The following is a 27276-nucleotide window of genomic DNA, read 5'->3' as shown; positions in this document are numbered from 1 at the left end:
AAATCGCTTTAAACTATTGTCATTGTAGTGCGTATTTAATGTGGCGCTGCACTCTGATGTTGTAGGAGAAAACATTTATTAAAAAGTCTATTTCATTAAGTAGAACGTGTTGTCTATATTTATTTAAAGTTGTGCATTTTGATGTGACGTCACATTTCTCACCCCCCCCCCTCGTAACACATCGTCACAAATGTCTGACCCCTCCCACCCCCCCACAGATGCGTGACGTCATTTATGGACGGCCCCTTTGCGCAGCTACACGACCGCACGCGCATACAGACAAAACCAAGACGCACACAACCACCAACGGGCATAAACACAAACGCGCAGATACATTCGCTCTGATAAAGCGACTGCAAGTGTGGGGTAGGTGATGGTAGTGTATTTTTATACATTGCACAATACAGCTTTGGACACACTTAATAGTACGCGTGCAAGAGCCAGCGTGCGGCAGTGCGCACGTATCCATACCGCCGCGTGCCACGCGGAGATTAAAACGAAAAGGTCGTTGCGCCAAGTCACACCTTGTATGCTCATGTATAATTATACACCGATAGATACGTAATAAAACATTACACAAGTCAAGCTTCGTTCAAAGTCAAAACGGTTTTGGGGAGCGATTACGCGAGAAACGGATAACGGGAGTTAAACGCGCCCCACGCCTCTCTCTTTGACCACCGTCAAATCGGGCGCTGTAGTGAATGTGGGTAAGTTTCGATTTAAAGCTTTCGTGACTGCAGGGATTCATCTTCTTGGTTCTTTCGGTAAAGTCACGTAAAAGGGAAAAAAAGAAAAAAAAACATAATAAAATAATTCTCACCACGTTTCGGCCACAACGCAAGCAGCCGTCCTCAGGTGAAGAACAGGTCTGTCGGAAAGACAGCGTCTTCAGGTGAAGAACAGGTCTGTCGGAAAGAGAGCGTCTTTCCGACAGACCTGTTCTTCACCTGAGGACGGCTGCTTGCGTTGTGGTCGAAACGTCGTGAGAATTGTATTTTATTAGGTTTTATTTGTATTATTACCCTTCTACGTGACTTTACCGAAAGAACCAAGAATATGTTTCTTTTTGTTTGCATTTTGACTGCTTGTGTTGTGGTTATTGCAAACATGATGCCTTGTGTCAGTTTTTGTACCAGTTGAAAGGGTAAAAACCTACTACTATGCGCTTAAGTGATGTCTCCTGTGCACGGCCAATCTGATTTTTCTGAATTACGAATAGGGAATAATTGGCTCGGATGACATTCAAAACATAGTTAACTCATCTCTGCATCCGAAATGCATGAGGAAAAAAAATAAACGTGCACATTTATCCTCGTTCCGAGTTAAATAATTTATTTCATAACTATCATTATTTTAAATTTTAATGTCCACATTTTTTTTTACATGAAAAGCAAACAAAGCTAAAATTTATTGGAATACAGTGCAGGGTGATAATCGTCAATTGAATGCAGTTGGGATGCAGCGAATGAGAAACACACTTTATATAGTTTTTATTTGTGTAGTATCCCACTTTAATTGGAGGTAAAATAACCGTAGGACAGTGCAATGCAGTTTTTTCGTTTCACGTTCCAGCCACGGGGCATACCCGACAGGTAACAGCAGCATCAGCGCCCTTACTCGTACCTAAAGTTTTACGGCACCGAGAAGTGTTAACAGAATTTCCTTCAATGTTTTGTTCATCTTTATATTTGTTTCCAGCCACCGTAACCTTGGTGCTCGGCAAGGATGTACATTAACTTATGTACAACCGTGTCGTGTGCTACGCGGTGGGGCACCTATCGGTAAAGTTCCGGTCACTGGAAGCCACAAGGTGGGACACACCACCAACTCTGCGTCACCGCCACAACCACCCGGCATAGATCGATTCGTCCTGAGATGCAGTTGCATTCCAGCCGCCAGATAATAAACTCAACTTGATGTTGTTATTGTTCTTCTTGGTTCTTTCGGTAAAGTCACGTAGAAGCGAAGTAATAAAATAATAAAAATAAAACATAATAAAATAATTCTCACGACGTTTCGGTCACAACACAAGCAGCCGTCCTCAGGTGAAGACCTGGTCTGTCGAGGCTGTCGAGGCGACAGCATCTAAATGAAACACCACCACGCCTCGACAGACCTGGTCTTCACCTGAGGATGGCTGCTTGTGTTGTGGCCGAAACGTCGTGAGAATTATTTATGTTTTATTTTTATTATTTTATAACTTCCCTTCTACGTGACTTTACCGAAAGAACCAAGAAGATGAATCCCTGCAGTCACGAAAGCTTTAAATCGAAGTTGTTATTGTTGTTTAGCCGTCATCGTATTTGTCGCTTCCGTATTGCATGTGCAGAATATTCCAAGGTACAACCACGACTTGACGTGCAGGAGCAGCCAAGCTTGCGAGCATCTCAAGACGTTTACGTTGGGGCTGTACGAGGCTGCTTTGCACCATCTCCGAGAGAGCCGACGACGACAGAGGTTGGAACAAGTGGGCACAAATCGGAGAGGGAACCCACGCAAAATTGCCCAATGCCCACGTCTCTCCGCCAACTTGAGCACGACATTTTAAAACTGTGTTTTATCTCTCTCTCAAATGTAGCATTCTCAGGAAGAACATAATCAACCAGGTAGGGTGTTGTGTTGTTATCCGACTCTCTGTTGTATTACATTACATTTCTAAGTATACTAGATTTGTGTTTCTATTTCATTTAAACCTGATGATGATTGCTTGTGTTGCAATCGAAACGTCGTATGCTAGTATTTAATTTATTATTTTCTCTTTATACGTGACTTTACCGATAGAACCAAAGAGTAATTTTAGAACTGCTTTGTGTTTTGTTTGTTGTCCATCCTCCGCATCTCCAATTATCACCGTTGGCTACGTACGGTGCGGAAGAAGTGCAACATACATACGTATGCATACAGTGTCGAGTGCGCCATGTGTAAAACGTGTGAAAGCGCTGCATTTGATACCCAATGGTGAGCAGCGATAACAAGACGGTACACTCCATTCGGTCACCATTATCCCACCGCAGTCGCGCTTGCCGACAGTTTGGGGGCATAGGGATCGCTACTGTAGTGCCTTCATATGCAAAACGTGCGAGCACTGCAGGGACACGCGGTCACAACTTAATGTTTCGTGAGCCATCGCTTTAGTTGGTTACCCGGGGAAATTAATGCTTTTTTTTTTTGGCGACGCCAACGACCACTCCTATCCACAGCTTCTGGTTCGGAAAAATTTCAATCCGGAGATACAAAACAAAAACCCCGATCCAAACCGATGCTCATGGAGAAGACTATACCATGTTTTAAACCAAACAAATCTGAACAGATGTCTCGCTCAACACAAAGTCCATGCCCAAGACAGACATTTGCATGGCACTAAAAATATTCCTGTGCAAAGCAAAAATCGTAGAATTTAGGAGTTTCTAACCTTGCTCCATCTCCTTAAATCACCCTTCCCCACACTCTCCCAGCCACCTTGCGCCTAAATCCAACATTTTTGCACACAAACAAGGTCATGGGAATGTACGAAAACATAAAAAAACAAGCTTGTTACATCATTATAATTATCACCAACATTACCACCCTTATTATCAATGTCAACAAATCATAATAATCACCATCATTAACGAAAAGCATCGTGGTCTTTAATCTGCATATAATACAACAAAAAAACAAGCAGTGGTCAATATTCAGTCTAATGGCCAAAAGAAAACAGATGCGTCACCGCCACCTACTCAAGACTCCAACCGTACCCGACAACTTCCTGGGCAGCTCAGCTGCAGGTGATCCCCCTCCCCCGCACGGAGAACACTCGCAGCGCACAGGGGGCGGGCAGCGCTGTCATTTTCACAAACTCAAACCGGAGTGCAAAAACCCGTCACAGGATAACGGGAGGCGGGGAGGGGAGGGAGGGGTTGGAAGGCAGAGGACAAAGGTTTAGGGCAGGGAGATGTCAGCTGGGCTGTGGAGTGATGTACGGAGGGATGTGGGTGGAGGGGCAAACAGCACTCGCAGAATGCACAGCGGTGTATCGAGTGTGGTGAGGGCTGTGTATGAGGGAAGTGGAGTTCACGTGGGGTCGACGGGGGGGGGGGGTGGGAAACGGGTTTGTCACGACGCGCGTAACATACACACGCACGCACCGTGACATCACGCAAAGCAAAATAGGGCAAGCGCTGCCCCTCGTGCCCGATCGCCGCCACGGTTGGGTGGGTGTCTCTCGTTCTCTGGAGTACCCTCCGGCCCCCCCCACACCTCCAGCACCACACGTACGCGTGACCACCAACACCGCCGCTGCCGCCACCATCGCCACTACCGTCATCATCTCTCCCAGGAGGCACTGGCAGGAGCCTTAGCAGCAGCCGACGCCACCTTGGGCGCTGCCTGCTGCACCAGGAGCAGCCGAACCCACCGGTGTGTGCTGGGGCCCGATCTTAATGCCGTTCGCCTGCCAGAGAAACATACGAATGCACAGTTACGCGGAGCGTGAGGTCCCTCGTGTGGTCTTACAAACTTACATGAGTTATCATATTTTTTACTGGCAAATGAGGTTCCAATGGTGTAAATGCTTTACCCTAGCTCTCATACTCTGATGGTGAATTGTCTTTGAGTTGTGCGCCTTTTGGCGTCATCTGGTCCAACCCATGTGAGACTAGGCTCTAAGAAAAGCTGTCTCGGGTGTGGACCAATCAACTTCAAGGACAGTGCATATATTATCAGAGTTATGTTTTTTGTTTGCATTATGGCTGCAGGTATTGTGGTCTATGCAAACATGACTCCTTGTAAAAAGGTGTCAGCTTTGTTGCCAGATAGAAGGGTAAAAAAACAATTATTACATGACTTATTTGACATTAATCCCTATTGGAACCTCATTTGCCAGTAAAAAATATGATAATTGGTTTTTTACCCTTCTATCTGGCAACAAAACTGACACCTTTTTACAAGGAGTCATGTTTGCATAGATCACAATACCTGCAGCCATAATGCAAACAAAAAAACACAACTCTGATAATATATGCACTGTCCTTGAAGTTGATTGGTCCACACCCGAGACAGCTTTCCTTAGAGCCTAATCTCACATGGGTTGGACCAGATGACGCCAAAAGGCGCACTAATCCCGCCCACCCCTCTGGTCGCCGCACCTGATAGGCTCACAGTGATGACATCGCCTTTGCGCCTCTATTTAAGACCGAAACAGGACTTCTTCACAAATCTGTGTGAAAATAAGTATGTTGGTGCTGCATTCGTTTCGGTACATGTTAATACAATATTATAAGATTGTCATGTGATTACTGAATCATGCATTTCCAAGCCACCCTTCAGTCTATACCTGTCAGCTCTGTTTTAATTATTTTTTCTCAACTTCAATGGAGTCTTGGCAAATAGTCATTAGTTTAGCATAGAAAATTAACTATCAAAATCAAATGTCCTCGTGAGCAGCGATGTTATGCACGTGCCGACAACTGTGGGCTTACGGTGTGGTACAAGGCTGTTACATAGGTAAGCACCTCATTGTTGATGTCAAATACTCCTTCTTGAATTTTCTGGTAGATCTCTTTGGCTGTGTTGATGAAGGCCTATCGCGGGGGGAGATTAAAATCAGAATAAGCATTTATTTGAATAAACGGTACGCAAACATTAAACACGTCAATCGTAAACAACACTTTTAGAAGGCATCAATGAAAATAACGTCAACAAGTGTAACGGGCCGCACAGTATTCGCTCACTCTCAAAGACAAAACGACTCGGAGGCACGAGCAGGAACCACAAACAAGCGAGGAGAGCCAGCAGCAACGCGGTGAGCTGATGCCAACAATTTCCCAAACTCTGCGGTCCTCTACATATTAAGTTGTTTTCAGCCAATTAACCCTTTTGGCACATTTCGGCGCCGGCTAATCATAGCGCGCGGTCGTGTCGCTAAACACTAAACGCAATTTGTTTTCAGCCAATTAACCCTTTTGGCACATTTCGGCGCCGTCTAATCGTAGAGCGCAGTCGTGTCGCTAAACACTAAACGCAATTTGTTTTTAGCCAATTAACCCTTTTGGCACATTTCGGCGCCGGCTAATCGTAGCGCGCGGTCGTGTCGCTACGGCTCTCCGAGGCGAGTCACGCAGCGAACACGTCGCCGCAAGGGACGACGGCGACGAGGTGTTGTTGCGCCACGAGTGAAGAGGCCTCTCCGTGAAGCGACTGCAAGGAGGAGACTTTGTCCTCCGGATGACGCCGGTGCCCTCACCTCCTCGACGTTGGCCGCAGTCTTGGCGGACGTCTCCATGAACACAAGGCCGTGCTCGCGTGCAAACGCCTCGCCCTCCTCGCGCTTCACGTCACGCCGGGACTCCAAGTCACTGCGCACATGGTGGGTGGGTGGGGGGGGGCATCACTCATTGTCTCCTCCACCTCTAATAGACCCCAGCTCCTTCACGTATATCTGTCCATTAGCCATACGACCCCTTCCCTCTGCGGGTTCACGATTTCAGCGGTATTGGTTCAACGCGTGTAAATTCTGCGGCGTTTTAGAAATGCAGTGTCTTTTCACGAGTCGGGCTTGCTTGGAACAATACTGGTGAAGTGCCAGACGTTTACAATCAAGGACCATCTTTGGTAGGCATGGCGTTTAGTTGAATGCACAACTGTATAGTACACAAAACATTGGACAAACAGACATGGGAAGGAGGTATGTATTACCTTCGAAATTATTTTGTGACTTATATTCTACACAACGATGTCAATGATCATATTGTGTTTTCTTTATCAGTAAGTCTCCGAATATCTCAATCTCCCTCTCCATCACTCCACCCCTGTATCTGTTTCCAGAAATGTGTCTCTTACTCTACTTGTCCGTCGTTCCCTGTTCATCACGCTCTCTCATATCGATTTCTCAGCCTCTCCTGGTCTCTTCTCCTGTCTATCCCTCTATCAATTCGACTTCGATAATTGTTTTTTTACCCTTTCATCTGGCAACAAAACTGACACCTTTTTTTACAAGGAGTCATGTTTGCATAGACCACAATACCTGCAGTCATAATGCAAACAAAAAACATAACTCTGATAATGTATGCACCTGTCCTTGAAGCTGATTGGTCCACACCCGAGACAGCTTTCCTTAGAGCCTAGTCTCACATGGTGTTGGACCAGATGACGCCAAAAGGCGCACAACACCATGTGAGACTAGGCTCTAAGGAAAGCTGTCTCGGGTGTGGACCAATCAATTTCAAGGACAGTGCATACATTATCAGAGTTATGTTTTTTGTTTGCATTATGACTGCAGGTATTGTGGTCTATGCAAACATGACTCCTTGTAAAAAAAAAAAGGTGTCAGTTTTCTTGCCAGATAAAAGGGTAAAAAAACAATTATCATATTTTTTACTGCCAAATGAGGTTCCAATGGTGTCAATTCGACTTCGTCTATACTTATGTCTCTAATACATCCCTCTCCACCACCCCACCTTCCTGTCTCGCCTCTCCCTCTTTTCCTGTTTTACCCTCACACTCCACTCCGTCTCTCAGCCTATCTCATCAACTCATTTCTTTAAAATTGACGTGTGAAAGAAGTTCAACATACATATCTCTCCGTTTCTGCCCATCTCCTCCTTCCTCTCTTTGCCAGCCTGGCTCACTCTCATGTCTCTTCCTTCTCTCAATCTCTCCCCCCGTCCCCCTCTCCCCTCATTCCTTCCTCTATCCCTGCACCTGTTCTGCCTTTCCCCTCCGCCGACAAATGTAGTGGCTGCACCTCTTGTTGCCGATGAGCATGATGATCATGTTGGAGCTCGAGTGCTGGCGAGCGTCCTCCAGCCATGTGGTCAGGTGGTTGAACGTGTCTCTCCTGGCGTCAGCAGTGCGGTGGGGGGCGGGGGCAGAGGAGGGTTGCGGACGCAACAACGGAGCAGTTACCACTACCACCGGTATTTGTTCACCCAACCAATCCCTATTGTCAAAACAAAACACAAAGCCGCCAAACTTTGGACAAATGTGATCACTGCACCCCCTAGTGGACACTTGGGATGGCATTTACAATCAAACTACGAAGGCAAATAGTTGCCTGGAATTTTACGCGCAGTTTACATAACGCGATTTTGAAATAGCGCGCAAGATTAACTTACACTCATTTTGTTATGCATGCACTACTGTTGAAATAACGCGCTCCAGCGCGTCGGTCACGGTGTATGGAACGGCACTTGCGAGCTAATTGTTAGCCAGACAGCAAAGTTCATGAGCGATACCCAAGGTGCAGTACTGACAACCACAAGCGCGGGCATCATCAGCATCTCCCCACGCGCCACTCTCCACTCCTCCCATCCACTAGCCCCAGTACACCACACTCAAGCATCTCACTACGTGTTAAAAATCTATTTTTTTTCTTTATTCTTTAATTCGGCTGTTACTATCTGCAATACATGTATGGTAGTATTGTGACTGTAATACGTATTGTAACCGGTGAAATATGTAGACGTAAGAACGAGGTTTGATAGCATGCTCCCCATAACCCCAACTATTTCTCTTAATTTCTTATGGGAAAATTACGCTTAATTTACGCGATTTTGAGTTACGTGCCGTTTTTCAAGAACACAAACCCACCACGTAAAACGAGAGGTAGCTTTACGACTGCCCGAGGCTCTGCGCTCTAGACATGACGGCATGAAAATGTTGATGCCGAGCTGTTGATTCATTAGCGATGACCTCATTTTGCAGTTGTTATTATTTGACGCAGTCCTCGACCATTTAAAAACTGTTGCAATTGTCACCCTTAATCTATGTTCGATGTTTCGGTAATTTTACCATGCATGGTTGATAACAGTCATTTGTCCGAACCAAGTTTTGCTTCTGGAAATGTATTACAAATTCTGATTTTGTTTGTGCACTTTTAAAAATGTCTTCTGTAATGTGGGCGTTTTTGCCCCGATTTCTATTTGCCTCATTGTTGTACTTGCATTTCTTTCGTCATTTTGATAACCCAGGTCAAACTCTTACAAACAAGATTATCCTGGTCTATTAAGTTCTCACCGGGTTAACCAAAATAACATCAAACTGAAACCTGGCATGGTCCTCTCTAGTCCGATTCATCTCAGAAATCCGTATCGTTTTATCTCGCAGTAAGTCATCTCTCGGCAGGTCACAGCTTGGCGGACCACTCGAACAGCTGTCATGGGCTAGATGTGGCCCATGTGTCCACTGGCTGAAGAGCCCGACTGTGGTTCTATATTTGGACCTTTGGCCAACTCTGTCAATGACTATTTTATATGTGGGCTTCAGTGCACACAACACTTGTGTCGATCATGAAGCATAATAAACGTTTTTGGGTTAGATCGCGTTATTTATAAATGTGTCGTAACCCTCCACCACCCGACACGGCCAATCAGCAAAAATGTGTCATGCTGACAAAAGACATTTACAATTTTGGAGTACGACGTTACGCTGGTAATTGCATCCAGCATCATCGGGCAATTCGCCAGAATTCTTGCGAATTACCAGCGAAACGTCACAGTACTCAAAAATTGTAAATGTTGTGGTTTCACTCTTCAACACACTGGTGGGCTAAAGTAGTGAATCATTTGTCTTTTGTCAACGTGACACATTTTTGCTGATTGGCTGTGTCGGGTGGTGGAGGGTTACAACACATTTATAAATAATGCAATCTAACCCCAAAACGTTTATTATGAATAATATTGGTCGCGAAAGCCCACGTGTTAAACTGATCATGAAACAGTCTGTTCAGCGAATCATGTTATGACCAGTGCTGGATAAATCGACTCACTGCTTTGGGGCAGCGATATGGCCTAGCAGTAGCGCCTCTGTCGCTTGTTGCAGAGGTTGACAGTTTCAACCCCGCAGGTCCACCCAAGTTATTAATGCGAGTGCATTAACCGTAAACATACACACCGTCCGCTTCAAAGTGTACGTTAGACATCCAGCATTGTCATCAGAAATTAGCAGGCCATCCTATATCGGCGTCATGGTCCAGATTAGAAAAATTACGCTGCAAATTACTGGGAATGTACGTAGCAACGTCGCCACCTACTGTGAAAAACTTGGAAGGACCCTCCTTAAAAAGAGCCTTCTCAAGTTAATGTATTAGATATAGCCCTGTGAGCCATTCGGCTCTTGAATCGGGTGCAACCGCAACAAACAAAAACAAGAAAACATCTTAAAGTGAATATGTGACTAAGTGCAAACAGAAACAGAAAATCCAAGAAAATACGGAAAAATAGACCAACGCTGTGTGCAGACTCATGCCCACTCGCTCATTTTTCATCGTCCGTTAAAACACACTGTTCCACGAACTCTGTTTTCATTGGCCAGACATGACTCCACACCACTGCTATACCAAGTAGCCGTAGCTACTCGCAGAGACTGCGGTGCCGGAGACTATTGCGCTGAAATGGCCTTGGTGTGTAACCCAGGGCATCGAGGGCCGCGATCACCTGGTGATGTCGTAGACCAGGAGAGCCCCGGCGGCACCGCGGTAGTAGGAGCGCGTGATGGAGCGGAACGATTCCTGCCCCGCCTACACACGGCACACGTGGGGTCACACGGCTCGTCCTCGACAGGTGCTCACTCACTAACAGCGCTCAACCGCTTTTCCAAGTAACCAAATTTAGAGGTGGTATGTCAAGGTTTTGAGTAGATGCGCCGTGTTAGGGGCGCCATGGTGGCGAGATGTTAACTGCCTCGGCTGGTATACGGGAGGTAGTGGGTTAGATTCCGACTGACGCCGGTATATTTGGAGTTTGCATGTTCATCCCGCGGTCGCATGGATTTTTCTCCAGGTCCTCCGGTTTTTCCCTCCATATTGAGAAACATGTCACGTAAGCTAAACTAGTTGAGCTATCATTTGTGATGGCCAGGTCGCTTCTGAAAAAATTGCAATATAGCTCAGTGGGCCTTACTTGGAAAATAAAAAATTAACCCGTAAAAACAAAGTTTTTCACTATAAATCCTTTCTATGCGTGGCGGCGAGAGTCCTCTCGTCCTCTGGCTTGAGATGGCTGCCACCTATGGGTCAGATGATTGCCTGCCACCATTAAGCAATTGGTAATTAAATATAATTTTTTTTTCCTAAAAAGTGTAAAATTTTGGAAAAATATTTCACGAAAATAAATTGTCACGCACAACGAGTCTGTGTGCAAAATGTCAGCTCGATTGGATCACGGGAAGTGGGTTAAAAAACGACCGAAAGATTTGCAGTCGTAAGCGCGCAAGCAAGTGAACTTAATATAAAGGATTAAAAAATTGTTTAGTTTATAGTTTAATGTAATGATTACTGTTCTTTCGGATGTGGCTGCATTTACAGATTCTGCAGAAACAGATACTAGTGTTCATACATATATGCTATGATAACACACATACAACTTGAAATTATAGCTCGCAAACCACAGAGCTTGTGAGTTTTTAATTATGTATATGCATTTTCAATATTGAAGCCTCCAGAATCCGCAATCACCTTTTCACCATGAACAAATGCTGCTCTGCTATAGCCCATTTTGTTCACAACTGTTCAAAACACACGCTGCTCTGTGCCATTTATGTTCATGTAAATATATAACTAAAAACTCTCAAACTAGCGTTTTGTGAACCATACTATAAAGTTGTATGTTGTTGTCCATAGCGGAAATGCGCTTTCAGATGCGCTTCTGCAACCGTCTGGAATGCTCTTCCTTCCGATATTAGAAAGTCACTGGAGCTCTGCACTTTTAAATCTATATTGAAAACTAATTTCTTTAAAACTGCTTTTTGTGTTAAGTTTGTTGTCCTTCCCCCGCACATCTTTATCAACACACATACACTCGGACCACATCCAATCCTCATGCCTCTGCTGCCTAGGCCAATGGTTCCGACCCCATATTCTGTCCCTACCGCAGTTGTGCAACGAGTAACAACTGGCGTCACGTACCGTGTCCCATATTTGTAGTTTCACCTGCTTCCCATCAATGTTGATCATCCGTGCACCAAACTCGACTCCTGTAAACAAATAGAAGGTATTCCCCCATTTAGCCTTGCAAACCCCACAGGTACAAGTGCTGCTAGTGAGCACCTATGCAGACTGGCACGGTGCATGAGGTGGTCCCTGTGGAAAGCACTATGCACCAGTGCTGATATTGAGACAACACACCCGATACTTATGTAAGCCTCAGTAAACCTCGGGGAGGCACAGGACTGGTTCAGATGAGGTCATGAGCAAAAGGGTGGATGATTTCTATCACCTGGAGTGGCAAATGCTTCTCGTGTACACCATGGGCAGTGCCCACCATAGGCAGAAAGCTGAGTGTATGTACTTGCTATTTTATGTTTTTTTCCCTTCCACAATGATATTCTATTTCAAGCGTACCATGCTGCCCTTCTTTAACAAAATATTCCTTGATAAGCTGCCATGGTGACCGTGCTATATCATCCACTTGTGTGATCTACGGAAACATTCTTCAATAAAACCAATGTTTGCATTTGCAGCTCACAGATACACTTCAATAAAAAAGCAGAGCCAACACACACACAGGTGCATGTTTACACAAAGAAGTTCAGACACAGAAGAGCACACCAACACAAATAACAAGACAAAGATCCTCCGTATTGCCTACACAGGTTTCTGAGGCAAGTGCTATTAGTGAGCATCGATGAAAGGCCGGCACGGCGCACCTATGAAGGGGTGATGTGGCCGGTACCACACCTGGACGCCTTTGTTTACCCCGTGTTAATGTTCACACACTGCACCAGGTACTCATTTAAGGCTGAGTCTACCAAGGAGACTCGTTCAGACATTCGCCACCGACGTTGGCCGGGAGCGGGAGTCCACTTCCGACCACCTGTAACGTACCACTGTGCACTTAGCACTGTGCACTAAACACCACTTTACTGCTCCCAACGAAGAACATAATCACAATTTCACACACACGAAGGAGCCTTCACACAGAGCAGAGGATAAACATGCATTTTCACAGGCACAGGGAAGCCAACTCGGAGAGAAGCACACACACTCATATCAGCACGCTCACATAGAACACTACAACAAATCAAACAACCATACACAGGCAGCATTACAATAATTTTCATAAACTGAAAATCACCCCCATAGCTGATCAGGCAATGCAAGTGCTCAGACACGGAACTCATGGCATGGACAGGTGGGGTTGAGTAGGGCGAGATGGGGACGGGCAGACGCACCTATGGTGAGGTCGTGCACGGGCTGGAAGCGCTTGTCTGTGAACTGCAGCAGCAGGCACGACTTCCCCACACCTACACGTGCGTTTCGGGCAGGCGGGAGACAAGAGGGGCTGTCAGCATGTCTCCCATCATCTTTACCACCATCAGCCATAATAAATCCACTGCTCGAAAAATTATCACCATCTCACAAAGTTATACGTTTTTCTGTGTGTTCTGTGTGTTGTCATAGGTTCGGTGTGGGCTCTGTGTGTGTCGTGAGGTTCTGTAGGTGTGTGTAGTGTGGGTTGTGTGTGTATTGTGTAGGTTTGGTATGGGTTCTGTGTGTGGTGTGAGTTCGATAGATGTGCATTCTATATATGAGTGGTGTAGGCTATATGCGTGTGTGGGTTGTGCGTGGCAGGGTTGTGTGTGTGTGCGGGTTCCATATGAGTGGTGTGGGTTGTGTGTGTGTGGTGAGGGTTCTGTGTGTGGTGCAGATTGTGTGCGGTATGGGTTGTGTGTATGTTCTCTGTGTATGCGGGATCTGCGTGTGTGTGGGTTAAATGTGTGTGTGGGTTAAATGTGTGTGTGGGTTATATGCGTGTGTAGTGTGGGTTGTGTATACATTGGTTATACGAGTGGGTTGTTGTGTGTGTTGCATTCCAGAATCCATGCGTATGCCTATCTTGTTTGTTTTAAAAGGGCAAAGCCCCCGATCTTAGCCAAATCAGCTCCCTGTTCACCAACGAGCAATGGGGGGCGGTATTCATCTGTCGAGGGCACTGATACAGAAGTGCAAATTCCATATTCGTATGGCGGGGCTAAATTCACTCATGAACAGTGAAAGTTGCCCTTCTACAATGTGGAACTCGTATATATATATTTTTTACTCTGGAAGGATGATGATCTCAGAGCGACGCCCGACAAGAGATATTTAGTCTGACCTTCAGACCGAGTCGAGCTCTCCCCTCCCACTAAAGAGCACTGCTTGGCCCAATGACAACATCACAACTATTATCATAGCCGCACTATCATTGTCATGATCACGTTTATCGAATGATCATATTTATGAGTTTGAATTGTACAATGATCTCGTTACTGTCATCGTAACTATTACATAGGATTGTAACTTCATTTATATATGCTACTACACCACTGTATTTAATTCCTACATTATTGCGCAAGTACCTACTACCATCACGATTTTAACTACATATAACACAACTATATTAATCTTTAAGTCAAGATTACAACTATATTACTCGTACACAATAATCATTTGCATAGTTGTAAAGGAAATAAACAACATCAACAATTAGAAAATGTCTCATTCAAGCACCCGTCTCTCCTTGCAGTGAGTGCACAATTAACATGTATGCAGCATTGATTACATATATACAAGCAAAATTAGGTTAAATTCGATTATAGATTGTTTTTTATCATGACTGCACAACACGATTACTGTAATAACGCATATTTCTACCTCAATTATTTATGACAATTATTATAAGGGTCAGCACTGTTACTATACGTAGTATAACGATCATAACTACCGTAATTATGTGAAACATTACCGCCTACGTCATTACAACTCATTATTACTATGCCAAGTGTATTTCGCCTAGTAGCGTTAATATAATTGAGCAAAACCAACAACTAGTGCCATCGTAACCATTACTATCATTGCTACACATTTCAATATAATTGAGCAAAACCAACAACTAGTGCCATCGTAACCATTACTATCATTGCTACACATTTTAAGTTATACTTTCCATTATAATCAACACAACAAACTCAACGAATTCGTCAATTACAGTGGCCTTAAATTTCGATTTAAAGCTTTCGTGACTGCAGGGATTCATCTTCTTGGTTCTTTCGGTAAAGTCACGTAGAAGGGAAACAATAAAATACGTATTTTATTATGTTTTATTTTTATTATTTCCCTTCTACGCGACTTTACCGAAAGAACCAAGAAGAAGTGGCCTTAAAGCCAAGCAAATAAATACATAATAGGCGACGTCGGTATTTCACCCTTCCTCTGAGCAGATCGATGCGGTTGATCGGCACATTACGGGTTATGACGACTAACTACTTACAGAGCGCACGACAACCACCGTTCACACGACACGCTGTGTATTTGTAGTTATAAGGGCTCCGTTAGTATTTAACGATGCTGATTTTGCGGACCGCAAGCAGAGAGCGGCCCGCCGGCCTAAGTGAGGCCTCCCGGGCCGGGCCTCACCCGTATCGCCGATGATGATGTATTTGAAGAGATAGGCGTATGACATCTCGGCTTGGCCGCAAAAACCCACGGTACAACGGACGAAACAAGAATATATGTGAACTCAACTGAAGGAAACTTAAAAAAAAATGAACTAGTAAAGGATTATCCACACAGGGCCCACAGAAACCCTTGCTAGAGCTGTCGCGTCACCCGCTACTCACTGCGCATGCGCAAGGGACGACACCGGACCCCCCCGAACCCCCCTCCCGAAACCCCTCCCCTACTGCGCATGCGCATAGTACGACACCAGCCCTCGTAACCCCCCTCCCGACACCCCTTCTCTTACTGCGCATGCGCATGGGACAACACTGCCCCGCCCTAACCCCCCTCCCGACACCCCTCCCCTATTGCGCATGCGCATGGGACGACACCGCCCCCCATAATCCCCCTTCCGACACCACTTCCCATTCTCCGGTGCCCATTTCAGCCAATGGGAAACGCCGTTACCCTCCCACGTTCTCCGGCACCCACCAATCAGGTGAGTCGTTGCGTAATGTGCGTTCATTGGCTATCCACACGCGGGGTTCATGTAAGCACGCCGCTGATTGGGCAGAGCGGGTGGTAGTGTGGCTCGACGTGATGCCGTCACAACGTACAACATTACTCTTTACGTGATGACGTATTTTGGAAACTGGTACGTCATTGCGTACGGTAGTGGTGTAAAAAATAATACAGAAATCAGAAGCTTTCTTTTGTTTAATTTTATTTGTATATATTTTAAGCGATTTTCTTACCTTTCCTATACTTTGCAATCCTATTCTATGGTTCTTTTGGTAAAACATTTAACTTTACAATCCTATTGCTTATTTATTGTTTGTTGTTGTAACGTTTTGATCCGCCCCTTATTGGACACTTGTGAAAGAGAGCCTTCTATCTCATCGGATTCCTCCAGGATAAATAACAGATTCTGACAAATATTTCAACGTCGGCAAACCCACTCGATCGAAAAACGTCCACTGCGCAATTACGTCATTTCAACGTACGTCATCGCGCTTACATTGCGTCATCGCGCAGGGCGGTGGCGCGAGCGCGCGCCTGCGTCTCCAGTTCAGCGCGAGACGTCGCCGCGCAGGGAACGCGACGTCACCGCGTTGGAGCGCGACGTCACCGCGCTTCGAACTCGACGTCACCGCGCAGGAACTCGACGTCACCGCGCTTGGAGCTCGACGTTACCGCGCAGGGACGTGACGTCACCGCGCTGCAACGCGACGTCACCGCGCATGGGGCGTGACGTCACCCCGCAGGAACTTGACGTCACCGCGCTGGAACTCAACGTCACCACGCATGGGGCGTGACCTCACCGCGCAGGAACTTGGCTTTAGCGCAGGGGCGAGACGTCACCGCGCAGGGGCGTGACGTCACCGCGCAGGAGCGTGACGTCGCCGCGCAGGAGCGTGACGTCACCGCGCAGGGGCGTGACGTCACCGCGCATGGGCGTGACGTCACCGCGCAGGAGCGTGACGTCACCGCGCAGGGGCGTGACGTCACCGCGCAGGGGCGTGCTGTCACCGCGCATGGGCGTGACGTCACCGCGCTGGAACGAACGTCACCGCGCTGCAACGCGACGTCACCGCGCAGGAGCTCTACGTCATCGCGCAACTGGCGGGGCCGTTGGACGGTTGGGCAAGGGAGGGCGTGGTGGCCTCGGAGTCGTGTGAGGCGGCGTTCTGAGCCCGCGACTCCGTGAGGCCTCGCGGCGATTCCCCCCCGCCGGGCGGAATGGAGGAGGCGTTCAGGGCCATCGAGCGCGGGCAGGGAGGCTGGGAGCGCGTCTTCCAGGTAGCCCGCTGTGTACTCGCGCGGGGCACACGTGGAGACTGTGTACAGTGTGCACGTGCTGTGTGTTTGTCTTGTGTGCTGTGTGTTTGTCTTGTGTGCTGTGTGTTTGTCTTGTGTGCTGTGTGTTTGTCTTGTGTGCTGTGTGTTTGCTGTGATGTGGGGGGGGGGGTGCTGGCTGTGTGATTATGCCTGTGTGCTGTGTGTGTGATTATGTCTGTGTGCTGTGTGTGTGATTATGCCTGTGTGCTGTGTGTTTGTCTTGTGTGCTGTGTGTTTGCTGTGATGTGGGGGGGGGGGTGCTGGCTGTGTGATTATGCCTGTGTGCTGTGTGTGTGATTATGTCTGTGTGCTGTGTGTGTGATTATGCCTGTGTGCTGTGTGTTTGTCTTGTGTGCTGTGTGTTTGCTGTGATGGGGGGATGCTGGCTGTGTGATTATGCATGTGTGCTGTGTGTGTGATTATGTGTGTGTGCTGTGTGTGTGATTATGCCTGTGTGCTGTGTGTTTGTCTTGTGTGCTGTGTGTTTGCTGTGATGGGGGGGGGGGTGCTGGCTGTGTGATTATGCCAGTGTGCTGTGTGTGTGAGTATGTGTGTGTGCTGTGTGTGTGATTATGCCTGTGTGCTGGCTGTGTGATTATGTCTGTGTGATTATGTCTGTGTGCTGTCCGTGTGATTATGCCTGTGTGCTGTGTGTGTGCTGTGTGTGTGATCCCTGTGTGCTGGTTGTGTTATTATGTCTATGGGATGCATGTGTGTGCTGTATCTGCGATCCCTGTGTGCTGTGCTGTCTGTGTGCTGCCTGTTTGCTGTGAGGGGGTGCTGTATGTGTGCTGTATGTGTGATGTCCGTGTGATTATGTCTGTGATTATGCCTGTGTGGCTGTGTGCTGTATATGTGTTGTCTGTGTGATTATGCCTGTGTGCTGTGTGTGTGTTGTCTGTGTGATTATGCCTGTGTGCTGTATGTGTGCTGTATGTGTGTTGTCTGTGTGATTATGCCTGTGTGCTGTATGTGTGATGCCTGTGTGTTGTCTGTGTGATTATGCCTGTGTGCTGTATGTGTGTTGTCTGTGTGATTATGCCTGTGTGCTGTATGTGTGCTGTATGTGTGATTATGCCTGTGTGCTGTATGTGTGCTGTATGTGTGATTATGCCTGTGTGCTGTATGTGTGCTGTATGTGTGTTGTCTGTGTGATTATGCCTGTGTGCTGTATGTGTGTTGTCTGTGTGATTATGCCTGTGTGCTGTATGTGTGATGCCTGTGTGTTGTCTGTGTGATTATGCCTGTGTGCTGTGTGTGTGTGATCCCTGTGTGCTGGTTGTGTGATTATGTCTGTGTGATGCATGTGTATGTTGTATGTGCGATGCCTGTGTGCTGGCTGTGGCTGGCTATGGCTGGCTGTGTGCTGCCTGTGTGCTGTCTGTGTGCTGCCTGTGTGCTGCCTGTGTGCTGCCTGTGTGCTGTGAGGGGGTGCTGTATGTGTGCTGTATGTGTGATGTCTGTGTGATTCCTGTGTGCTGTATGTGTGTTGTCTGTGTGATTATGCCTGTGTGCTGTATGTGTGCTGTATGTGTGATTATGCCTGTGTGCTGTATGTGTGCTGTATGTGTGTTGTCTGTGTGATTATGCCTGTGTGCTGTATGTGTGCTGTATGTGTGTTGTCTGTGTGATTATGCCTGTGTGCTGTATGTGTGATGCCTGTGTGTTGTCTGTGTGATTATGCCTGTGTGCTGTGTGTGTGCTGTGTGTGTGATCCCTGTGTGCTGGTTGTGTGATTATGTCTGTGTGATGCATGTGTGTGCTGTATGTGCGATGCCTGTGTGCTGGCTGTGGCTGGCTATGGCTGGCTGTGTGCTGCCTGTGTGCTGTCTGTGTGCTGCCTGTGTGCTGTGAGGGGGTGCTGTATGTGGGCTGTATGTGTGATTCCTGTGTGCTGTATGTGTGTTGTCTGTGTGATTATGCCTGTGTGCTGTATGTGTGATGTCCGTGTGATTATGTCTGTGTGATTATCCCTGTGTGGCTGTGTGCTGTATGTGTGTTGTCTGTGTGATTATGCCTGTGTGCTGTATGTGTGCTGTGTGTGTGTTGTCTGTGTGATTATGCCTGTGTGCTGTATGTGTGCTGTATGTGTGTTGTCTGTGTGGTTATGCCTGTGTGCTGTATGTGTGCTGTATGTGTGTTGTCTGTGTGATTATGCCTGTGTGCTGTATGTGTGATGCCTGTGTGTTGTCTGTGTGATTATGCCTGTGTGCTGTATGTGTGTTGTCTGTGTGATTATGCCTGTGTGCTGTCTGTGTGATTATGCCTGTGTGCTGTATGTGTGATGCCTGTGTGTTGTCTGTGTGATTATGCCTGTGTGCTGTCTGTGTGATTATGCCTGTGTGCTGTATGTGTGATGCCTGTGTGTTGGCTGTGTGATTATGCCTGTGTGCTGTATGTGTGCTGTGTGTGTGTTGTCTGTGTACTGTCAGTGCGATCCCTGGGTGCTGCCTGTGTGATCCCTGTGTGATGTCTGTGTGCTGTCTGCACATGTTCGGGTCTGTTACTGTGTACACGAGGTGTGTACGCGTGGCACTGTGTACACTTAGCAATCTGTGCGTGTGACGCTGTCTGTGTGCACGTTATCCGTGTGCGTGGTGATGTCTCTATACACGTGGTGTATACTTGAGCTGCTCTGCACACTTCCCACTGGTTGATGTCCGTGCATCCTAAGGTCTGTGTGCGTGTGTGCACGTGTGCAGGACCTGGCCCGGGACAGCTCTAACTTCCCGTGCCGTGTGGCTCACCTACCGCGCAACCGCACGCTGAACCGTTACCGCGATGTCAGCCCATGTACGTGTCCCCCAATCTGTGTGTGCGTGGTTGATTGTGTGTGTGCGTGGTTGATTGTGTGTGTGCGTAGTTGATTATGTGTGTGCGTGGTTGATTCTGTATGTGCGTGGTTGATTCTGTGTGTGCGTGGCTGAATCTGTGTGTGCGGGATTGATTCTGTGTGTGCGTGGTTGATTCTGTGTGTGCGCGGTTGATTCTGTGTGCGTGATTGATTCTGTGTATGCGAGGTTAATCCTGGTTGATTTTGTGTGTTTTGCAAAGTTCAATCATTTGCGGTGTAATTTTTCAAATTTGGACCATTAACGCCACGATGCAATGGTCTGCACTCTTACGCGCGACGTCGTGCAGTATTACAGCTATTAGACCGGCATTAATAATTGGAACGGCCGCTGGATTTCAAACCATGAACCTCTGCAATGAGCGGCGAGCGTGCTACGGCTGGGCCGCAGTGTCAGCGCCCTCCTCGCCGTGTGTTTTTGATAGCGCACCCGGAGGGCGTTGCTTTGTGTGGTGTTTACTTGTTTGGGGGGGGGGGGGTGTTTGTATTTTTGTGACGTTGGGGACCAGATGACGACAGTCGGGTGAAGCTGCAGAGGGGAGATAACGACTACATCAATGCCAGCCTGGTGTGCGTGCCCCAAGCCGGCCGCAAATACATACTCACACAGGTGCCCGCATGATCGCACGGATACCTACGCACATACACGCGTACACCTACAAGCATTCTTGCCATGGTGGCGAGATGTTGACTCCCTCGCTTGGTATACAGGAGGTCATGGGTTCCATCCCGACCCTTATGCCTGTTTGTATGGAGTTTGTGTATTCTCCCCTGTAGCCGCATGGATTTTTCTCCGGGTCCTACCGGTTTTTCCTCCTTCACGTTTAGAATCAACATGTGTTTTAGAATATTTGGCTGCTATAAATTTCCACGTAATAAGCCACTTTGCTGAGCTATCATTTGTGGCCAGGTTGCTTCTGATAAAGAGATATATAGTTCAGTGGGCCTTACCTGGTTGAGTAAAAATAGTTGAGTCTATAGTTTAGCATATACCTACGTAGAAAACATCAACAACCTCTGTTGACCACTCAGTGGCGGGGACGTCACCACAGCGGTTGTGCCATTCTAGATACACTTTTGAGGCTATCACGTGAAGTGTGGATGGGTTGCTGCTGTCGGGAGTTCACAGCACAGACCAAGGGAATAACAGTCGACTGACTGAAATGACTGATAGATGCCCCCTCTTGTCCTCTCCAATTTGCCATCTTGCTGTGTTTTGGCCGCCCGGCGCTCAGTCTGAGCGTTGCTCTTCCACCTCTTGGCATGTAGTGGCTGGGCGTGCGGGCTACATAACCCAGCGAACAGGCTCTCGGAGGAGCTCACCGATGGAACTGTGTTCCAATATTTCAAGGATCTATGAACCCGAATAATAACGCAGAGCTCTGGCCTATTGATATAATCATAGGCCTTGACCAGGTAATTTAAGCAGATGGAGGTCCTGGGTGGAGGTCCCGTTGAAATTTCCTACACCTGCTGAAGCAGAAGGACAGAGAATATGGCAACTGTGCAGGACCGCCCTGATCTTAAACCAAAATGGCGCTCTGCATGCCTCTCCTCAGTGTGACTGGTGAGGTTATGTTGAATCATCCTTGCCAGGACTTTTCCCAGCACACTGAGGAGAGAGATGCCATGTTATTTGTTGCAAGTGCTGTTCGCTAGGACCTCTGAAGGTGACCAGCACCACGCCTGGCCGCCTTTGTCTGCCCCGTACCGATGTTTACACATCGCACTAGATACCCATTTGAGGCTCAGTCGACTTTGGGGAGGCCCAGGGCTGGTTCAGATATTCATCACTGGTGGATGGTAGCCGTGAGTGGGAATCGAACTCGGGGCGCTGGATTGGTAGCGCAGCTGCCAACCCAGCTACACTACCGCTCCCCACCACCACCAACCACTCCTATCACCACCACCACACAGCTCATCTCAATTTTAATAACCCCCCCCCACCCCTCTTGCTCCACGACTCCCTTCGCTCCCTCCACACAGGGACCTCTGCCACACACGTGCGGTCACTTCTGGCAGATGGTGTGGGAGCAGGGCTCGCGGGCCGTGGTCATGCTCAACCGGCTCGTGGAGAACAACTCGGTGAGTTTCCCAGCGCTGTCTCTGGACATCATCATCATCATTGGCCATGGTCAATCCACTGCTTGTTGAAGGGCCTCCTCAAGCTGCTACCACCTCCCACGATCTTGCGATGTAACAAGCCACACAGCACCTGCACAGTAGCTGATTTTTAATGCTATGAACGCCGTGCCGGCCTTCATAGGTGCTCGTTAACAGCACTTGCCCCAAAACTCTATTAAGGTTATACAGGGGATTTATGTCTTCGTGCTTTGCTTTCCACCGACCCCCTTGTGTGCCGTGCCGGCCTTCGTAGGTGCTCCCAAACCGCGCTTGCCCCAAAAGTCTGCTGTTAAGACGATGCACGGTGGATCTTTGCCTTGTGTGTGCGCTGCTGCAGATTAAGTGCGAGCGGTACTGGCCGTTGCCTGACCACCCCGAGATGATTTTCGACGACACGGGCGTGCGTGTGGTGCTCCGTCGCGAGCGCGAACGACAGAGCTTCACCATGCGCCGACTGGAGCTGGAGTTCCTGCCGGTGCCCGTGTCCCCCCCCCACCACCACCCCCCCACCACCCTCCACAACCACCCCACCACCCCCCACAACCACTCACCACCCCCCACAACCACCCACCACCCCCCACAACCACCCCACCACCCCCCACAACCACCCCAACACCCACCACCACCACCCCCCACCACCACCCCCCCACCACCCCCCACAACCACCCCACCACCACCCCCCACCACCACCCCCCCACCACCCCCCACAACCACCCCACCACCACCCCCCACAACCACCCCACCACCACCCCCCACCACCACCCCACCACCCCCCACCACCACCCCCCCACAACCATCCCACCACCCCCCACCACCACCCCCCCACCACCCCCCACCACCACCCCCCCACCACCCCCCACCACCCACCCCCCCACCACCCCCCACAACCACCCCACCACCACCCCCCACCACCACCCCACCACCACCACCACCCCCCACCACCACCCCCCCACAACCATCCCACACCCCCCACCACCACCCCCCACAACCACCCCACCACCTCCCCCCACAACCACCCCACCACCACCCCCCACAACCACCCCACCACCACCCCCCACCACCATCCCACCACAACCACCCCACCACCCCCCCACCACCACCCCACCACCACCCCCCACAACCACCCCACCACCCCCCACCACCACCCCCCAGAGGTCGCAATCGGGTACGGGTACCCATTTGCGACCCTGGTGCGGCCGGGTACGGGTAAGGAATCAAAACCCGTTTGCGACCTCTGCCACCCCCCCCACCACCACCCCCCCCACCACCACCCCACCACCACCCCCCACAACCACCCACCACCTCCCCCCTGCTCCCGCAACTCGCACCCCAACCCCTGTGACTACTGACCTCTCACCAATAAATCCTCAGCATGCGTTTAGATTATTTAGATTGTTTTGCTGCTATACATTTTCACGTTATAAGAAGCTTTGCCTGGTAAGATAAAAAAGGAGTTTAGTTATATTTGTTATATTTTTTTAAGTGATTTGTTTATCTCTACTATACTTTACACTCCTATTGTTTTTATTGTTTGTTGTTGTAACATTCTGAGCTGCCTCCTACTGTGTGAAAAAAGCTTTATATAGCTCATCAGATTCCTCCAGTATAAATATTCTGATAAGCAGGCATTGCAAGCGATTCACATTAATAACGAGTTCTTTACTGTAGAACTGCCCTCCTTGACGATTTCTCAAGCGTGGTTTTATGTGCAGTAAAAAGACTTTCATCACTTCTCATTTGAAGTCAGGAAGCCACTGGAGCAATACACTTTGAAATCATCTAGGTTTGAAAACTAATTTCTTGAGAACTGCTTTTTTAGTTGGTCTTTCCCCCCCCCCGACCTACGATCATGACGGTTGGGTGCGTACAGCACGAACGAAGTTAAACGTACGTACATACGCACATCTGATGACGGCCGCGACTGCGTTGTCGCGCAGAGCGGGGAGCGCCGCGAGGTGCTGCAGTTCCACTACACGGCTTGGCCGGACTTCGGCGTCCCGTCGTCGCCCGCTCGCTTCCGCGCCTTCCTGCAGGCGGTGCGAGCATCGGGGGTCCTGCACAGCGGCCATGGCCCCACGGTCGTGCACTGCAGCGCCGGCATCGGCCGCTCCGGCTCCTTCTGCCTCGTCGACGCCTGCCTGGCACTGGTAGGGACAGTTAAAATCGTTGGTGGCGGCGGTGTTGGTGGTGGTGTCAGCTTGTCTGTGTGTGTGCGTGTGTACATGGGTGTGCGTGTGTATGTATGTGAGGAGCGATAGTGTCACGGTTAACGCGCTGCGCTACGAACCCGGTGACCAGAGTTCGATTCCCGCTCACAGCCAACACCAGTGACAATTATCTGAGCCGGTTCTGGGCCTGCCCACCAACCCCCTCATGTGCTGCACCAGGCTTAATTGGTAAAACCGGAGGACCCCGGAGAAAAAATAAACACGACCACAAATATGCAGATGTCAGGGTCTGGATCGAACCCACGACCTCCCGTACACGAGGCGAGGTAGTTAACATCTCGCCACCGTGGCGCCCGATGACCTCCCAAGCGATCTTGGCGAGGGAGGGTGGGCGATTGTTGTGCTTTGTTACGCTCCATTTGTCGCCCTCCTCCGCTCTCTTGCAGCTGTCGGAGCGAGGCGAGGTGGACGTGCGAGCCGAGCTGCTGTCGATGCGACGCGCCCGAATGGGCCTCATCCAGACCGCCGACCAGCTGCGCTTCTCATACCTCGCCTTGCTGGGGGAAGACACGCACTCCCAGGTGAGCTTCACAGTCATACCGCCGCCACCACTGCTGCTGCTACATTTTGCATGCGTTATGCTTTTTCGTCCAGGAGAGCCTCGCTGAGCTTCAAGACTCATTTTTTTATGGGGGGCGATGTTGCTGCCACTGTGTGTGATCCCACAATGGGGAGCGGAAGTGTAGCGGTCGGCACGCTGCGCTACGAACCCGGCGACCCGAGTTCGATTCCCGCTCACGGCCAACACTGGTGACGATCATCTGAACCGGTCCTGGGTCGACTCAGCCTCAAATGAGTACCTGGTGCGGTGTGTAAACATCACCGCTGGGGAGACAAAGGCGGCCGGGCGTGATGCTGGCCACCCACCACCTCATGTGTGCGTACAGGCCTTCATAGGTGCTCGCTAACAGCACTTGCCCCAACAGCCTATTAAGACTGTACGGGAATCTTTGTCTTTGATCCTAGATCATTTTTCAATTTAACACCAGTTAAATTGTGTTTTTTTTTACTAAGGGAGGAAATCAAACAAACTGGGAGGAAACCCATGCAAATTAGGGGGAGAATATGCAAACTCCACACAGAAAGGTGCCTGAGTCAGGTATGGAACCCTGGGCCTAGTTACCTTGATCAGACGTGTGGGGGAAGGAAAACAAATGAGACTCAGACCTTGTCTCTTGAGCTGGTTGAACAAACTTTGTAACGGGTGGGGGGGCACGCAATAAATACGTGAAACGTTCGCGTAAAGCTTGCACTGCTTTTGTTTAACCAGGTGAGTAGTCAAATGAGAACAGGATGAGAGTCATTGGCAAGAGAGACCTGGGTTGCCACAGTGGCAAAAGCTACAAGACGAAAAAAAATCGAGTACGACAATGAAGCGAATATAAATATGAGCAAATGAAACAACATTTCTGTTTTTTCTTTTTTATTCCTGGCAGGACGATGACAAAGACAGCGACGCTGAAGATGAGGACACCGAGATGCTCCGCCTCACCCCGCTGCCACCCCCCCCAAACACGCCACCGCTCCCGCCCCCCCGCCGCTCGCTCGAGCCTACGTCGCCCCCCTTCTTCCCGGCAACCCCAGAGGGTAAAGCAGACCCCCCCGCACTCCCCGACAGACCCCTGACGGGCCCGGCGAGTGGAATGCTGGTGGACGGGTGCGTTAACGGACAGTCGGACGGGCCGGGCGACGCACGGGAAGAGGTAGAGGCGGGCGACGGCTCGCAGGGAGACGCGCAGATTGGGAGACGGGGAGAGCCGCCGGTGGGCGAGCTTGCCGACGAGCGGGCAAAGCCACGAACGGACGATTGCGTGGACGCTCCGAGGGATTCGCGGACAAACGGACGAGCGGACGGACGGGACGAGCTGCCGCCGCCTCCAGCGGACTCGGACTTGCAGGGAGACGCAGACGCAGACGCAGACGACGGACGGGGAGAAGTGCGGGCGGGCGAGGGCGAGGCCGGGCGGGAAGACGCAGCAGGGGACGGGCACGCGGACGGAGGTGGCGGCGTGCGCGCGGACGGGCTGGGAGATGTGGATGGGAAGCCCAGGCTGCGTGCGGTCGGGCAGGCGGAACGCCGCGTCGAGAATCAGCGCGCGGACGGAGTCTTCGTGGACGGGCCGAACGGCAATCCAGTGCGACAGATGGACGGGACCCCGCAGGTCCGCGGCAGACGCGCTGCGCCGTACCCGTTGCTATACCAGCTGGCCGCGGTGATTTTGCCGGCCCTGCTGTTCGTCGCTTACCGTGCTTTGTTTGGCGAGCGGCGGTGATGGTGGGTGGGTGATGAGGTTCGGGGGGGGGGGCGGGGGGGGCTACAGGGAGGGGTGGGGGGCGGTGACTGTTACAATGACGACTTGTGCCGCGCGTCGTTCAACGTGGTGCCCGGCGTCTCGCTCTTCGCGTTTGGGGAGCTTCTTCGGCGCTCGATTTCAGTTGCCGATGGAGCCACACCTGTCACCGTTCCGCTCCGAGGCTGAAAAAGCTTTGTCGTGGCACGCCAAGCGAAACGTCGGCACATCGCGCCAACTGACATGACATACGGCCCAAAATCGCCAGAGAGCTGAACTCGGAAACTGGGGACGATGCCCGAGCAGGCGCGCAGGGCCTTGATGACGGTGGGGATGACGACGACGACGACGCAGCGGCGCAAATTGAACTGTTGCCATAAATCGTTTGATCGTTTATACCATTATGCTCATTCTTACAGAGAATGTGTTAATGCGTGCAACGGGTTTCGTCGCTCACTCATGCGCCACATCCTTCCCCTGAATGGCTCTTGGATTAAAAAATGGACATCAAGGAGCTAACGAGACTACGGCAGTCGTACCGCCGCTCGGGAT

General features: G+C 49.5%; 2 protein-coding genes across 4 annotated transcripts; one reads left to right on the top strand and one right to left on the bottom strand.

Moving 5' to 3' along the window:
• Positions 1-366: 366 nt before the first annotated feature.
• On the bottom strand, positions 367-15590 carry LOC144951672 (ras-related protein Rab-2A-like). The gene is made up of 8 exons (XM_078881965.1): positions 15371-15590; positions 13147-13218; positions 11882-11949; positions 10413-10495; positions 7724-7816; positions 6224-6335; positions 5493-5561; positions 367-4432 (listed from the first exon to the last, which is right to left on the bottom strand). The coding sequence occupies exons 1-8, from the start codon at positions 15414-15416 to the stop codon at positions 4337-4339; spliced, it is 639 nt and encodes a 212-aa protein (XP_078738091.1). The 5' UTR covers positions 15417-15590; the 3' UTR covers positions 367-4336.
• Positions 15591-17003: 1413 nt separating this feature from the next.
• Positions 17004-26713, top strand: LOC144951702 (tyrosine-protein phosphatase non-receptor type 1-like). 3 transcript variants are annotated; one of them, XM_078882008.1, is made up of 8 exons: positions 17004-17191; positions 19933-20023; positions 20591-20691; positions 22068-22166; positions 22543-22680; positions 24143-24352; positions 24820-24954; positions 25870-26713. In XM_078882008.1, exons 1-8 carry the CDS (start codon positions 17132-17134, stop codon positions 26704-26706), a joined length of 1671 nt encoding a protein of 556 aa, XP_078738134.1. In that variant the 5' UTR covers positions 17004-17131; the 3' UTR covers positions 26707-26713. The 3 variants fall into 3 exon arrangements, with proteins under 3 accessions (XP_078738134.1, XP_078738136.1, XP_078738137.1); XM_078882010.1 differs by lacking the exon at positions 20591-20691; XM_078882011.1 differs by lacking the exon at positions 17004-17191 and having other exon boundaries at positions 19935-20023; positions 20601-20691.
• Positions 26714-27276: the final 563 nt, after the last annotated feature.

Source organism: Lampetra fluviatilis, chromosome 63, assembly GCF_964198595.1.
Source record: "Lampetra fluviatilis chromosome 63, kcLamFluv1.1, whole genome shotgun sequence".
Lineage (NCBI taxonomy): Eukaryota > Metazoa > Chordata > Hyperoartia > Petromyzontiformes > Petromyzontidae > Lampetra > Lampetra fluviatilis.
Note: the sequence above shows the minus strand (reverse complement) of the source record. Positions and strands in the feature narration are given on the sequence as shown.